The sequence below is a fragment of the Bemisia tabaci genome, chromosome 1, assembly GCF_918797505.1.
Source record: "Bemisia tabaci chromosome 1, PGI_BMITA_v3".
Lineage (NCBI taxonomy): Eukaryota > Metazoa > Arthropoda > Insecta > Hemiptera > Aleyrodidae > Bemisia > Bemisia tabaci.
The window spans coordinates 91,680,251-91,697,175 of NC_092793.1; the positions used below are offsets into that span (position 1 = coordinate 91,680,251).

At 39.9% G+C, this 16,925-nt stretch overlaps 2 protein-coding genes across 6 annotated transcripts in view; one reads left to right on the forward strand and one right to left on the reverse strand.

The window, feature by feature from the left end:
* Window positions 1-12,740, forward strand: part of LOC109040428 (uncharacterized) — a 57,675-nt gene extending 44,935 nt beyond the window's left edge. For all 5 annotated transcript variants that reach the window (XM_019056366.2, XM_072306506.1, XM_019056365.2 and 2 more), the window contains 2 exons: window positions 1,798-2,064; window positions 10,263-12,740. In XM_019056366.2, the coding sequence (XP_018911911.1) occupies window positions 1,798-2,064; window positions 10,263-10,769 (774 nt within the window). In that variant the 3' untranslated portion in view covers window positions 10,770-12,740. The remainder of the gene's footprint in view (window positions 1-1,797; window positions 2,065-10,262) is intronic.
* A 170-nt stretch (window positions 12,741-12,910) lies between these two features.
* LOC140226063 (golgin subfamily A member 2-like) lies at window positions 12,911-15,138 on the reverse strand (the record flags this gene model as incomplete). The annotated part of the gene is given in 1 exon segment (XM_072306504.1): window positions 12,911-15,138. A coding segment is annotated over 1 exon segment (140 nt), but the record flags the coding sequence as incomplete, so codon positions are not given.
* Between the last annotated feature and the right edge of the window lie 1,787 nt (window positions 15,139-16,925).

Consider the following 16,925-nt stretch of genomic DNA (forward strand, 5'->3'; position numbering starts at 1 on the left):
AGTAAATTTTAAGTAAATTTTTTACGTAAATTTTAAGTAAATTTAAGTAAAATCTCCGTATTTTTTTTTTGCTTCCTGCGGGCAAAAACGAGGAAAAAAAGTGGTGAATAGAAAAGTATAAAAGGAACAGTTAAAGCCCACAAAAATTGAGGATATACTTTATTGATTTTTACGTAAATTTTACGTTTTCTTTTAATTAAAATAACACTATTTTTTTACTTAAAACAATTCCCCAAAAGGGTTTCCTGAAACGAGTATTTTAAGAGTTTTTTTACTTAAAAATTTACGAACTCTTAAAATTTACAAGTTTTTTACATTTTTTGGACAACTTTTTGGAGAAATTTTTTTTAGAGCCATTGCTACTAGGGACTTGCTGATTTTATTAGATTATACTTTTATTTGTGCGTTCAGACTCCTGGCATACCTAGAGTCCCTTCATACTGAGAGTCAAGACAATGAGAATCCATTTCTGATTGGTTACCGTAATTTAGGCCTCCACTGTGTCATAAACGGGAATAAAGATTTACCTTTTCACCGCAATTGCAAAGATTATAATCTGGAATGGACCGAGGCATCACGGGTTCGGCAAGGAACAAACGTAATGAGAGAAGAAACGGAGAAAGGAATTTGAGAATGGGCCGATCAAAGATTACGAAAAACGTTCAATTTGTTTAATCTCTATTCCCGTTTGTGACTCCTTAAGGGGGTGTTGTCTTGACTCTTAGTATAAAGGGACTCTAGGCATACCCATGGTCCATGAAAATTTGTTCATGGGAAGCCAGTTCACAAAATTGATTCGCCCTTTTACTGGCCATATAAGGGTGGATTTCGCGATCCGCCCGCGGGTTCGCGGGATATCACGGCCGGTAGCCGCCGCTTTTTCCGTAAAGGACAACGGGTGCGAGGAAGAGTGCGAGTGAGATCCTGTGTGTTCGGCGTCGCGCGCTGGAAGGCAATTGATTAATTTTACGTACGATTTTTGCGAGTTTCGACTCGTGCATCCGTTGCCGAGCGACCTTCTAATTAGACACGTGAAAATCTGGAGCGTCTCTGTTTCGGACGACAGCTCCCCTCCCCCCATACACTTTAACATTTGATCGGTTGCTTTCAGCCAAATGAAATTTTTACACTGTTCTTAGGACGAAAGGAACTGCTTGTGGGCAAATGTCGGATGCGGCGCCCCCAGGCTGCTGCGCGGACCCAAACTCAAAATTTTCGAATGACAATTTTAAGAAAACAAGGAGAAAATTTTTGAGCTAAAATGGCAGTCTTTACAATATTCTTCGCAGAGATTTTTGCGACCAAAATTTAAAATAGCCCTGTTTTCAAAAAATTGTGTGCGCTGATTACAAAATCCTAAGGAATTAAACTTGGGATTACAATGTTCAACATTCCAGACTTTCGAGAAAAATTGCGAATTTGGACATTGAAGGTCGCAGACCAGCCTCTCCGGCTACTCAGCGGGCAGGCCCCCCCCCCCCCTCCCACGTATCATTAGAATCACAAGTTTGGTTCCCTAGGATTTTTCAATCTGCGCACACGATTTTCTGAAAACAGACATATTCTAAACACTGATAGCAAATATCTCGGCAAAAAATATCGCACACCTCCACCTACGTCGTTTTTTATCCTCTTCTTGAATTGCCATCAGAAAAGGGGAACACACTTTATGGGCATTTTTTAATCTATCAGTTTTATCTAATTGTTGTATTCAAAACCCTCATGAAATGTTCTCAGTGTGTACCTATTTGAAAAAGTAGGTATATCTATCAGTATTTATTATTTATTTGCTGACAGGACTTTTTCGATAAGCTGAGCAATGCAGGGCTATTGCAGGACAATTTTATAATTTTACTCTCTGACCATGGTTTGCGGTGGGGTGATATCCGAAATACTTATCAAGGACGCATTGAGGAGCGTATGCCATTTCTCTTTCTCCTTCCTCCGCCATGGTTCAAGAATGAATTTCCGCTCGCGTACCAAAACTTGAAGCGAAATTCTAATAAGCTCACAACGCCATATGATGTTCATGCCACACTCCTGGACTTGCTTGATTTGGAACAGGTCAGTAATTAACGTCGAAAAATTGTAAATATAGGTAAGTAACATTAAAAAAATAGGAGGTTCTAAGAACTCCAAATTATTGGCTCATTTCGCTTCAGCACTTTGCAGAACGATTCGATATTCGATCAATCAATCGATTACACAGCACAACAAATTTCGGGTTTTGGTTTGTCCTTCGAACCAAACCGATTTTTTTCGATTCCTAGGTGCTAAAGAAGCCCGAAAATGGCCGTATTAACTTCAGGAAAATTGTCTGGTCCTTGGGGCGCCGCCATTTTGAATTTTTTAAAATTGACAAAACCCACGATTAGATTTTTGCAAATATCTCCTCCACGATTCATCTCACGAAAAAAAACAAAAAAACCAGCGGAAAGAGCATAAAATTTCCTACCGAAATCATTCTCCTTTGTTTTTTCTCACTAAATTTTTTGGTCGTGAAATTAACGTTTTCTTCAAAAATTAGCTTATAAAAGGCGCATTTATGCTGATTTTAGGAGAGACTTTGCTTCATACCTCCAGCCTCGATTATCTGAGAAAAAAACTGTTATGCTCATTGAAAAGAACGTAAAATTTACTTCTAGATAACACATGTCAATAGTCCTTAAACTTGATTTAATCCTGCGAAACAGCAGTTTATTAGCTCCGCCCTTGAAATGTGATTTTTTCGACCGTTTTCCTTAGAATCACGAAAAAAAGAGAAAATAACCCTAAAAACGTGACCCGAACTGTGTAAAAAGGTGGCAAACTAGTGCTGGGTCCACACTATTTTGAAAACAAAACCTATAATTTTGGGTCTTGTTATAGACCTCGTCAGTAGATCACACTCGGCAGTGAGATCAAAAGCCAAAACGTTCAAAAATTTTCAATCAGAGTCAACAATTTTGAGGTCTAATGAGTACCTACCAGTGCGAAACTTTCCGTCTTGGAATACAAAACTTGTACTTCGAACTTGAGCTTTGATGCCGTCTTGGATTTTGCGAGATTTTCAGTTGGGTTCACATGACGAGTGTGATCTACTGACGAGATCTATAACAAGACCCAAAATTATAGATCTCTCGCTGTGACCTCTACTTAACATTCTAATGCTAATTGCCTGAGCTGAACGCTCTTCCCCTTCAGTTATGTACTGCCGTACTGGTTATTCATTAGAGCTCGAAATTTTTGACTCCGATTGAAAATTTTGGAACTTTTTGGTTTGGTTTTCGAAATAGTGTGGACCCTGCAGCACTAGTTTGCCACCTTTTTACACAGTTCGGGTCACGTCTTTAGGTTTTTTTTCTATTTTTTTCGTGATCCTAAGGAAAATGGTCGAAAAAATCACATTTTAAGGGCGGAGCTAATAAACTGATGTTTCACAGGATTAAATCAAGTTTGGGAACTATTGACATGTGTTTTCTAGAAATAAATTTTACACTCTTTTCAATGAGCATAACAGTTTTTTTCTCAGATAATCGTGGCTGGAGGTATGAAGCAAAGTTTCTCCTAAAATCAGCAAAAATGCGCCTTTTTTAAGCTAATTGTTGAAGAAAACGTTAATTTCACGACCAAAAAATTTAGTGAGAAAAAACAAAAGGAGAATGATTTCGGTAGGAAATTTTATGCTCTTTCCGCTGTTTTTTTTTGTTTTTTTTGGTGAGATGAATCGTTGAGGAGATATTTGCAAAAATCTAATCGTGGGTTTTCTCAATTTTGAAAAATTCAAAATGGCGGTGCCCTGAGGACCAGACAATTTTCCTGAAGTTAATGCGGCCATTTTCGGGCTTCTTTAGCACCTAGGAATCGAAAAAAATTGGTTTGGTTCGAAGGGCAGAACCCATGTTGACCGGTGTTATTTCCGGATTCTAGGGCACTTCTTAAGAATTTTTGAGCAACACATCCCTCTGTAGTACATGGGGTATCGATTTACAAAATTTGACCAAGATACATTTTGAAGCACGGTTCGAGTGAATTTTGTAAATCGCTCTGCCTTTGGCCTTGTCTCGACGGCGCAACTGTTGAGAGAATCAGGTGCAACTGTTACGAGTTTGTTGCACCTAGTTGCACCAACCGAAGTTCCCTGTCTCGACGCACAAGCATGTGTTCCTGGAACTTTTAGGCGGGAATATTTGAACAACATTAATATTTCTAGGTTAAACGATGTCAATTGAGGTAACTGAACTGATAATTATGAACGGGAGGTGAATATTTTGCGTTATTTCGACCAGGTATAAAACAAAAAACAATAACATAACACAGATATGGATAAAAAGAAAATATATTCGATAAAATTTTATTTTCTTGCTGTAGTGATATGCTACAAACGAAAATATAAAATTAATACTGAAATGTATACAAATATTTCTAAGTAATAACCGCTCCGAAATAAAACACCCGTAATAAACTCCCGCTTCACGTGTAACCAGCGTTTATCAATTCAAAATACGAAGGTAAATAACTGTTGAGGTTCCAGGTTTCTGACCTTGAGAGTTTCTCTTATATAATAAGTGAAACATTTTTGAGATACTTCCTTCCTTCAACAGTTGCGCCAGTTTTCCTCAACAGTTGCGCCGTCGAGACAAGGCCTTTTGATTTGCAATATGAATTTGTACCGTACGTTTGGAGAGTAAAAATCCCAAGTCTCACTCCGAGGCCATAATTTTGATTAAGTGTCCCACCACGAGAATAAATTGTCATGAGCAGCCGTCTCTCTCCATCATCATCTGCTTGTTGGACTCGCACTCGCAGCTCGAAATCCAAACATGGGTTGACGTCAGAGGGCACTTAAGCGCCCTGGGGGGCTGAGTCGTGCAGCGGCCAGGAGGCGTACCTACCCCCTAGTATTCCCTAAGTATTCCTAGAATAATCTGAACATATACCTGCTATAGGGCTACTTACATATGTATTCTATGAATGTCTAAAACATGTCTACGGGTATTCTATGGTTATTAGGTTTTACCCCTGAGAATACTTATTCGTAGAATACCTACTCTAGGGACGTTCCTTTTTTTGTAGCCGGACTAATTTCAACCGACTAACGGGCCTATTGAACATTTTCCACGAGTCCAAAAATCAGATTTCTGTATAGTTGCTAGTAGCGCGAGTTGTATGCGGATAAGCAAAAACTTGTCCAAGTGTTAGCCCTCTCTGACGGTTAACGTACTTAAAGTGAGACCAAAATCATCTTGGGGAGGCGATTTGTTTCGGAGTTACGATTTTCTAAAGTTGGCGCGGCGGGGTCCGCTTCCGTGGGAAAGCGCTCCAAAGCACAGGAGTCCTCACCACCATCACGTGCCCACTTTTCTTTCCGTCATGCTGCTATGTCCGCAACGTTCACGGACTACAGGAGAAAGACTACAGTAACGTGCTGTGGATCGAGGGAGCACGGGTGAAAACAGTGACTGAAGAAGAGCAGGAACAAATATGGATCGTGGAAAATATCTACATATGTGCGTATTAGAAACTTGAACAGGCTGATGAGAAGCCGGCCTAGGCACCGGGACCCAAAACTAGCGCTAAAACAGCTCTAAAAACTTCCGAGCCAAGAATGATCTGGTGCCAATCTCGATGGGGTGGTCATATCTCAGGCAGTGTAGGTGACGTAAGAGCAAGGACTCTCGCTGATTGTGGGGGGAGAGAGGGAGAGAGAGAGAGTTGGATATCTAGAGGCCAATGATGTAATGTGAAATGAATGAGATAGGAAAGAATGCGACTATGTATATGACTATGGATTGGGACAGGGGCAGGCGGGGTACACAATATTACTTTCAATGATTATTTGAGCAGATCACGAAATAAGTGACACATAATAAGTACACATAATACAAACAAAACAGTACACATAGTAGGGACATACAATTTTTATAACGCTGCGCTGCTACCACAGTCGGGGAGGATAGGTAGTTAGGTATACCTCCTAATTGGTTAGGTATGCATAACCATTTAGGAGGAATCTTTGCGGGAAAGGAGGAATTTTTAGTGTATTTTCCGAAGAAAATACACTATTGCATTCTCCCATGATGTCGGACCCAGACCCGAGACCTTGTGGAGAGCACCGATCACGGGTCGTAGATCACGAAAATATATGCCATTCAAATTCACACACACACACATATATATATATATATATCCATACAAAAATATTAGTGACCGATACCTCGTAAAAACTGCATTTTATGTATGTATGTATATATGTATGTATATAAGTCTAATTTCATGGTTATTTTATGTATAATAAAGCGAACTTCATGAGTTGTATAACCGTAACTTTTTATTTATTTTAAACAAAACAAAGGATTTGGATTATCGCTAGTAACAACAAATAAGTGTAATTTGAAAGGGTTTAAATCAGCTCTAAAAACCAAAATCCCAAACGAGAAAATGTCCGACGTGGTTTATGAAATCCCATGCAAAGGGTGCCCAGGGGTCTACATTGAGCAGACTTCACAGTATGTACTATCGCCGAATTTAGTTTCACGCAGAGTCTCTGGTGACTATTTAGCGACGGCGCGGCGCGGCGCGTTGCCTGATAACGCTCTCATGAAGACGCACTGGTTCCTTTGTGAGCGCGTAGTCACTAACACAGACGCACATGAAACACACACAGACATTTTCACTCATTCACCGTGAGAATTCACGTTTTTGGCTCTTTGGAATGTAAACAAAGATTCGTAATGACGTATCGCGCATCGATTCCCATTCTCACTTGCCTCTTGTTCTTGTGACTAGAGCAAGGAAGAAAGGACCTCATTCCAAATTGTCCGTTTCAACCTTGGCCTGATCTTCGAAATATTTTCAAAGTTGAGAGAGGATCTCCTCCCGAGTCTAAAACACTGACGCATTTTGAAATCGGACGATCACGGAGGGAGGGGGAGGGGAGTCAAAGTAAAAAAATTAAACTCGCAATATCTCGCTAACGCTTTGTCGTAGAAAGATGATATTGGTCTCAAAATGTAGAGAAAACCACCAGCTTTCAGGCGATAATTACAAAATTGGTCCATTTTGGAAATTTCATCCATTGTTGCCACGTTGCCGAAGTTCAAATGTTCAGTTTTTCACCTTTTTAGCTGTGACGTTGAAGGAATCGCACAAAAAGTAATCTAACTATTTTTTGATGAAAGTAGACCGTTTAAGCTTTAAAACAAGCACAAGTTCATCCTTGAGGAAACAAGTTGGAGGAGAGATATGATTGTTCAAAGTGGATGTGGTACACTTGGACCTGGTTTGTTCCGAGTCCCAAGATCACCAAATGCCCCAAACCAATCACGAATTGCAAGGTTGTGCATTTTTATACCCCATTATAGCTAATTCCCGAAGAAAATTATTAAAAAAGAACAAAATATCGAGACATATGAATGTTACAAGACTAGCCTCAGCTGACTCTCGTTGCATCAACAAAAATTCATGCCTCTTTTTCAAATCGTTTCTATAGGATGGACTTAAATTTAAAAAGCTCAAATGGTACGATTTTATTAGCAATTCCTCTTTTTTCCTCTTATTTCTACCGAGCGAACCGTTGAAGGTAAACATACATTTTTTTATGATCGAAAACTTTGATTTCCCTGTATCCATTGCATATTACTCATTTATCCTGATCTTGTCATTTTTGACGAATGATTTAATCTAGGAGTGACCTATAAAGGTATCGCCCCAGCTAAAAATTGAAAATTTGAACTACGGCAACGTGACAGCAATGGATGACATTTTCAAAATGGACCAATTTTGTCATCATTGTCTGAAAGGTGGTGGTTTCCTCTATATTTTGAGACTAAGATCATCGCTTTACGACAAACTGTTCACGAGATATGCGAGTTGAAATATTTATCTTTGAACCCTTTTCTCTCTATCCGTACTTGTTTGATTTCAAAAATCGTCGGTGTTTTGGACTCGGAAAGTGATCCTCTATCGCGAAAAATTAAAAGCGCGATGGCGTGAGTCGTGAGGCGTGAATTCGCAATATGCTCTTCTCTAGGCTGTTAGTCAGATCCGCGAGAAAAGTTAAAAAGCGAGGCCGGATTACGTTTTTCTTACCTTCGACTGTGTTGCTCACGTAGCCTTTAAAGCACCACTACAAGTGAGACAAACGAAACCAACACAATAAGGAAATGGAGCAAGGGAAAATAAGCGCCTTGACGGACACAAGTTTAATAAGCATGAAAAAAACGGCACTTAAGCAGCATGTAAAAGAAACAAACCATCAATTTGATTATGATAACACCAGAGTGCTAAAACAAGAGAAAAATGAGCAGGTCCGTTTAAATTTAGAAGGGTTAAGCATTCTTAAAAATAGCAACGCCCTGAATTCAAGGACAGAATTTTCCCATTTTGAGGATTATTTGGTAGGTACCGATACTTTCTAATTGTTGACCATCAAAGTTTATTAATAGCTGTAACTCAGGCAACAATGTTTGTAATGTTCGTTAGATTGTAACTATCTTTTCCTCTCTTCACTGACTGTGTTGGATCGGAGGACTAGGTGTTTATTTCTTGGGTTTCCTTGTTTTGTCGCCTCAGTCTCTGCCTGATGATGGTGGGAATAATAAGCCACCGAAACGTCGCATTGTAAAAAATTTTTTGTTTAAAATAAATAAAAAGTTACGGTTATACAACTCATGAAGTTCGCTTTATTATGTATGTATATATGTATGTATTTCCGCCCTTTTGGGATTTTTCGATTTTTGAGTAGTTATATCATTCTTACATTGAAAGATATTTTGACCAATTTTTTTGCATTTAGTAGAGACTCATTAGAACTACTATTCTGCGAAAAAAAATTTGAAATTGGAGGCAATAGATTTTGAGGGGTGGGGCTCGAAAGTGGGGGGAGGTCAAATGGACTGCATTTTGCAATTTGGAATTATAAATTCTTGCTCATCTTAAAAAACACTTATGTGCATAGGGAAACTAAAGGCACATACGTTGTTTTTGAACCGGGCCAGAATTTATAGTTCCAAATTGCAAAATGCAGTCCAAATCTTGTCCACTCGATAACTCAAGCGAGAATGAATATTTTGAGCTGAAATTTTTATGGGTGATAGTTCTCCCTTAGGACTGGTTTGGTATTGAATTTGAGCCAAATCGGCCGAGCCGTTTAAAAATGGCGAGCTTTGAAAGTTATAGGCGAGGGGTGCGCGGCATGAGGGGAGCCGGCCGGAGCAGGGCCGCACAGTGGGTCGGGGGAGAAAGTTTTTGGACAAGCTGATCGTCGCACAGTGGGTCAGGGGGAAGAAGTTTTTGAACAAGCCTTTCGTCGTTCAGTGGTTCAGGGGAAGGAAGATTTTGGACAAACTGCGCGTCGCACAGTGGGTCAGGTGAAGAAAGTTTTTGGACGAACTGTTCGTCGCACAGCGGCCCAAGGGAAGGAAATATCTGAAAAAAACTATCCATTACACAATGACTAACAGACGTACGATTTTATGACTACAAAAATCCCACTTCGGGAAATACACTTTCTTCCCGCGGTGGATGCGCGGGACACTTAAAAAGAAGAAAAGCTAGATGCGCAGGTAACCCTGAAAAGACGCGCGCGATGCGCGCGTCCTGGGGGGCTTGGGGGGGGGGGGGCAAAGCCCCCCAAAAGCCGGCGCGGAGCGAAGCGGAGCGCCGGTTTTTTTATTTTCAATCTTATGATATAATACTTAGTGAGGAAATAACATGTTTTTTCAGCCTGGAGTCATACGTTCATCAGAGATCTATCGATACATCAAAGTTGTTGCGCAAGGGGTGTTCGTGCGGCCGCTGAAAGTTTGCGCACTTTTTCGTAAAGATAACGTTTGTATGCAATATCGCGAATATAATTTGTACACAAATTAAAATGATTACGTTTGCACACAAATCAACATTTACGGCAGCGTTGTGCCGTACGGTACGGAAGGCCAGACGAAGTAGAGTGCAATGGGACTACCTTTTGGAATTCAGAATTACAATTTCGGGATCATCCGTAGAAACACGTATAGGCCCATAGGAAAACTACTGCTGTAACACAATTCGGCCGGACCAATGGGGGAATTAACTACTTATTTGTTTCTCCATAAAAAACACGAATTTTATATAGGTAGGCCTTTCTTGGCTATTGTGAAGATAACTTACATGAAATTGGGACAGAATCCGATTTGTCTCATTTATTCAGAAAGGGAATATGATCATTTTGTGGACCCATGAAAATTCGGAAGCAACCCGCCACCTCGCTGTATTTATGATTAATCAAGTTTTGTATGTTCTAGATCTCAAACTCTGCTATGCTTGGCCGTGAGAAGAACCTTACTACTTCGCTCGAAATTCCACATGCTTTTTCTTTGTTCACCCCTGTCTCTTCTACCCGGTCTTGTGCATCTGCTCACATTCCAGCTGACTACTGCGTTTGCCATGATACGATCCGCAATTTACCGAACAATGACCCTCATGCTCACATAGCTGCCTCTGTAACAGTTGCCCACCTCAACTCTATTCTCTCAAACAGTTCCCTTTGTGCAAAACTCCACTTGTACAGAGTGCGCAATGTTCAGGTGGAGAGGAGCTTAAACATGACAGTTGCCATCTCTAGTCCCCTTGAGTTCTGGTCTGTTTCTTTGGAGACGATACCCGGCAACGGAATGTTTGAGTCAACATTGCGACGGCGTGGAGAAGAAGACTTTGAGGTTATAGGCACTGTGAGTAGAACTAATTTATACCGTGGTCAAAGTGAGTGCATCAGTGACTATCACTTACGGCTGTATTGTTATTGTATTTGAGAACCGGAAGAAAAAGGCATGCTGTCGAGAAGTCACGCCTTTTTTATGTTTAATTCTCTTGCAAATCTGGTGAAGAGTTTTCAGCTTGCGCTCCATTTGCAGAAAACTTCTATTTTGCTGCTACGATGCAAAACATTTGTAATGAGTTTAACAAAGACGCAAGTTCGGTGGTCATTGCAGTGACCATCGAATTTGCCTTCAAGTCATCTACATTTTTTACAAAGGCTTCTGAAAATTTATTTTGAAGGGATGGAAAGTACCTATCAGTACCACAAAACTTCAAGAGACACCAATGGTCTACATCTAGAAGAACGATTAAAAATCAAGGAAAATTGGATAAAAATGTCATTTTGCTTCACAGGTGCGGTTTAGTAACCAGTTGTATCAGACCAGGGTAGATTTTTTCTGTTAAGAAAAAAAAAAAAAAAAAAAAAAAAATTCTCTCTTGGATGTAGGGACTTACAATATCTGCACCTGATTTGCCATATATTGGACTGATAATATGCATGTATAGGTAGGCATAACAAAGTTTAACTTTCATCAAAAATCGATGGCCCGCCTTCACTGGAGAGGGAATTCTTGTCTGAAGGGGGGAAACATTTGTTTAGATGTTGATCAGCAACGAATGAAGGCATGATATTTTTTATTGTGGACATCCCTGTTGCTCTATGAATGTCATTTGATGATTTCACGCCAATTTTTGAAGTTTATATAGTTTTGCCACTTCATGTTCCTTTCAAGCTTCAGCTATATGGACACACGATTGAAATTCACTTTCTTCTTGTGGAGCCTCACCACATGAATGCCGGTGTTAGTACTTCAGAAAATAGAATTATTGCAGTTCGAGACAATTTTAATCAAGCAATGACCTATAATGAGTGTCAGTGACTAAGAAAGGCTCTCGGCTCCACTGCCAAACTAATATTGATGGAAATATAGGGATGCATTATCTGTAATAACAGATTCTTTCCATTAGCGAAGTACCGATTCTTCATTGTAAAACCAGTATTTTGTTTCTTTTGCCATGACAAAATCAAAATTCTGATTAATTATAAGTTACCAATGTGCTGTTTGATATTTTTTTCAAATCTAATGCTAATCCAAAGTACCCACTGCTGGTGGTGTGTTTTTCTCTTTTTACATACTGATTGTTAGAACAGTCCTCTCCTCGAGCTTTTTACCAAATTGAGTAAAACTATACATAACCTAAGTTAAATATTTTTAACTTAGAGGACGTTTCTGGGTCAGGAGAAGCTGCTCTTCGGCCGCCATGAAATTTTCCGGGGAGCCCCCTTCGGGAGCAACACATCCAACTTATTTTTTCAAGTGGAAAGACCCCCCACCCTCCCCCTTGTAATACCTCTGTAGAAAGAACATAAATTAAATAAAAAACTTCGCTCTAACCTGGAGCCATCATCTCAAACCGTTTCAGAATAACGACCGGTTGAAGTTTAAAATTGTAGCCCTGGTTCTTTGCAGACAGATTTGCCTGAAACTCGGTAGCTGGCATGAGAGAAACGAATTTGACGTTAGATTCTTTAAAAGTAAGAGTTTTTTGAAACGGCGGCCGCTAAAGTTCAAAGTGGCCGAGAATTGTTTTGTTTTTAAAAAAAAAAAAAAAAAAAAAAAAAAAAAAATGTCAGATTCCTTTTTACCGCGCCCAAGTACCCCTGGATTCCGAATTGCAGCCAAATCCATCGGAAAAAATCAAAAAGCAAAATTTCGGCAATTTTGACGTTCTAGCGACCGCCATTTTGAAATGGTCTGAGACATTTTATGTTTTTTCAACCGAGACATCTCCCAAGTTTCAAATCTTGGCCGACATTAGGTACAAAGTTAGAGGGAGCAGGGGATTTTCCTAACACCGTGTGGATTGTTCACAGTATAATGCTATGATCTTGAATTTGTTTTCATATTTTGTCGAATGTTTTTTGAGTTTTAATAAAATAAATGTTATTCACACACATGAAATTCTTATTCCAAGTTCATTTCCCTTCCAACTTGCGAACCAACATAAGTAGGATGCTACAGTGAACCCCATTTAAAGGAAAAGAGAGCAGTACACATAACTTAAGTTGAGGAAGTGGACTACATCTTGTGTTGATTCAATGGAAAACTTGATTTTAAAAATAGAACAGATATAACATGAAAATAGAATTTTATTTGCAGTGAATAAATTAATTTCTACAAAAACAATGGAAACAATACATTTTATGCACAAAATTAAAAAATTGAACAATAGAATGATATTGATGGCAGGAATGCAAAACCTCCAGACTCAGAAGAGAGGATATGCAAATTCTGACTTCAGAGATGAGCGAATACTAATTTGATTTGTTACTGCTGTGCATATTTTAATGGGCTCCAAGAACTGCTCCATACTATCTTATGGCTATTCCTTTAAAAGAGAGGTATAGCACAGTTTCGATTGTCCTTGATACAACAATTCCTGATTCCGGATTATCAGCAATGTTTTTGAGGAACTATTTTTTTGGTTCCTCATTATTTTATCCCAAGGTACCGATTGCTAACAAGTTTAAGGAAGTTTAAGGTCAAACTGATGAGCAATTGACAAATCTCTGGTAAAAGCTTATGCATTTGACCCCTTTCACATGTGCAGGTCTCTGCTGCTACCTGGGTGTGAGAAAAAAGGGGAAAAGTGTGAATTGAGAAAAAAGGTGAAAAGTGTGAATTGAGGAAAACCTTTGCGAGTGCGGAAAAGTGAAAGTGGTTGTTTGCGGTCTGCCTTTGCAATCCTTTTCATTCATTTTAAGTATCAACTCATCCTCTGTACCGGCCAGTACCAGATTCATGTTTAAAAAAATTACGCACTTTAAGTGCAATTCGGTTTTTACAATTTTTATCTTGTTTTTTGATGAGTCCAGTTTAAGTGTTGTGAACGTTTAAATGTCACTAAACATGAGTGAAAAGAGAAAAAGAATTGTCATCGATTTGCAGTCCCAGACCGTGAGCACACCAGCCGAGTTAATGCTTCTCATGCACAAGGAAAAGGTTGCAACTTAAAAACGCAGTGAATCAATGGCACAAACCTCAATTAAAGATTTCTTCTGAAATTGATGTTTTAAGGGCATGTAATTCTTTTAGGTTAATCTCATGCAGCCCCTGCTCTACCCTGCGGAATTACCGAAAAGAGCTGTTACGCTGTTATTGGAAGAATTCACAACTTTATCAAGTAATATACGAAAACCTGGGTCCCATTCATAAAATCTTAATAGAGTGGGCTCATCTAAAGACTAGCTTTTGTCGGTAGCGGCAAAAATCATTAGAACGATACAACGAACTGTTATCAAAAATGAAAATTTAGGGGGTTATAGATAGAGAAAACGGTTAGAAAGGAAAGATAGGACTGGCTGAGAGAAGGCATGTTGCATGCAGACGGGTGATAGATCCTTTACACAGCATGTGCTGTTAAAAAAATCACAATGCATTACATAGTTTAACAAGGACAGAAAATGACTATAAAAGCGCCTTGCTTGTAGCAAATGCTAAGAATGACAAAAAAAATCATAAAATAATTACACTTATCAAATTAAAACTTAAAAAATGAAACAGAAACTAAAAGCTTTACACTTGAATGAAGAAATAGATGTAATCATAGTCTGCTGAGAATCGGTGCTGTGCAGTTTAGGGCCATTCATTTTCCTTTTCTTCTATTTTTCTCTTTTCTATTGCTTGATTACCAATAATCTGGAGAACACGTGTTCAGTTGAACCTTGATTCCGGCAGGATGATATTTTGGTTAAGAATTGTAAAAACCCAAGACTTTTCCGGAATTAGGATCAGTGAGGAAAGTTCTTATTAGGATGTGCTTCGAAGTAATGATTTTGTCATCTATGTTTTCATTGACTTCAGATCAGCGGCATTAAATAATGTGAAAGAACTATGCTACTGTCTTACCTAGTCTAGTTTCCAGAAAAAAATACCCAATCTTTGTAAAGTTGTTATAGTTTCCTTTTCTTCAAAATTCATAAAACTACCAGCAATGAGTGCACTGACGCGATGAAGTACTGTCACCTGAAATATTGATGTAATCTTCCTACTTCAAACTTCGGAAAAAACACCTTGATTTTTGCTGTAAACTACACAAGAAGGGGTCGAACACAATAGAAATGAATGTGATCAAATTGGTAAGCCTCACTGAGAAGTAATTATCGGGCAAGACCCTGTAAATATAATCAAAACTTTGGTCAGAGTATGGTCAGAGTGGGTCAAACAGTTATCAGCTGACCCGAGCACCAAGGGCATGGATGAAAATTAGCAGCCGGTTGGTTGAGTGATGTTGTTCCAATATCCGAGAGAAGTCTCATTATTTGCTCTGCATCAATCTCTTCCCCATGGATGGTGGGCTCTGTAAAATAGAATTTAGTGAAGAAAAACATAAATATCCACTTAGAATAGCTCCCTCAAAGTATCTTGAGGAGCTTGGATGCTTCAGATGACTTGAAAACAATGCTTCTCTTGCAAATTCAGCTGGAATCTAAATACATTGAAACAAAAAGTGTGTTTCTGTTGGAGTTCGTTAGCAGAGTGGAGCGATGCAACTGTTGGGTTGAGGATCAGCCCCCCCCCCCCCCCCACTGCCTTCAACGGGTGAAGCCTTTGCTGCTTCGCCATCTCCATCCACCACTCGACCGTTTTCATTCCATTCCACACTTCCTCCATGAGTTCAGTCTCTCTTTCTGTCTCAGTCCCAGTTATTTGTTGCGTTCGGCTACTGTCAGTCCATGACACTTGCTATGTTGGCTCGCCTAGAGTCAGTTTCTACGCTTCATACGCTCATGCTTTCACGCCATCCACGGGTAATTACGTCAACATTGTTTTCCTCCCCATCCCCATTTTTCAGTAGTCTATTAACCATCCTTTTTCCCACATTTCTGCAAACCAACAGTTCTCAAGTTTAGCCTTTTTCATCGGTTCTTTTCTTGATTTCCTTCTGATTATTCTTCTTCTTCTTTCTATTATTCCTTTTTTTAAACTAAAATTTTCCTGGTATTCCCTGACATTTCGATTACATTTGTTTCTTTGACAAAATTAAAAGAAAAGCAAAATGCCTGGTACGTGTATTTCATAAAAAAATCATTGTATTCTGGAGGGTGAAAAATTCATCCTCCTCTGAGAGAGGAAAAGTTTGTGGTCCCGAATGAACGGAAACCGAAAAGAGGATACAGAGAGAGTGGCGGAGTGGGATTTGTGGTCGAGTAGCCGCTTATATTAATATCCATGGTGCCAGGGTGGTACTCGCAAGCATTTGGCCGTTGGCAGTCGTCCATTCGCGCAGTCCATACTTAATGAAACAAATATTTTAATTCTTTTCTTTTCTTCATTGCAGCAATTCGACTTCGACGAGTATTACTTCCCTGCCTGTTGGATGTCTTACTTTTTTGAATTGAACACCTCTTACGTTCTCTCTAACACTTGCTGAATTGTCATTTTCCGACCCTTTCTAAATCCTGTAATTCTTATACCTAAATCCCTTCCGTTTCCCTACTCCCTCTACAATCCTTTCTTTCTAAATTACTCCTTCATTCGCCAACTTTTGCCCCTTTTCCCTTAGAATGTCATTTTACTAACTTTTCTAATCCTTCTTCCGAAATCCCTTCTGCCTCCCTAACTTTCCTTAAATCCTAGAAAAAAAATAAATAAATAATAATAATCTAATAAATGCAATTATACGCGGTCCGCCGTAACCTTGAACTTCTCGGCCCCGTCCCACGCCCCTGAGGATGGATCGGCGGGACCCCTGCGGCCGGGTCTCCGGTCCCCCGCCGGGTTTTCCGGTCCGACCCTCCGGAGAGTTGCTGCAGCCCCTAGGAGTTTTCTCGGGAAAACCGCCGCCGCTTGCGCCCCGTTCGTCCTTCCAGCTCGGGATTCGGCACGCGGGTGCCTTCGGGCGACCGGAGCTTAAGTTCCGAGAATCACCGACTCCGACCTTTCCGGAGGGGCGCTTCGCCCCGAAAGGCCGTTTTTTACGACCCCCGCACGGAGTGCCCCACTTCTTACCTTCCCATTCGTCCCCCGGGCTCCAGGTTCCGTCTGCGGGTCGGCGACGTTCGGTCGGGACGGATTTCGCAATCCCTTCATCCGGGGGTGCGCTGTGTACTTAGCGCGTTTAGAGTATTATCCCTGATCCTTTTG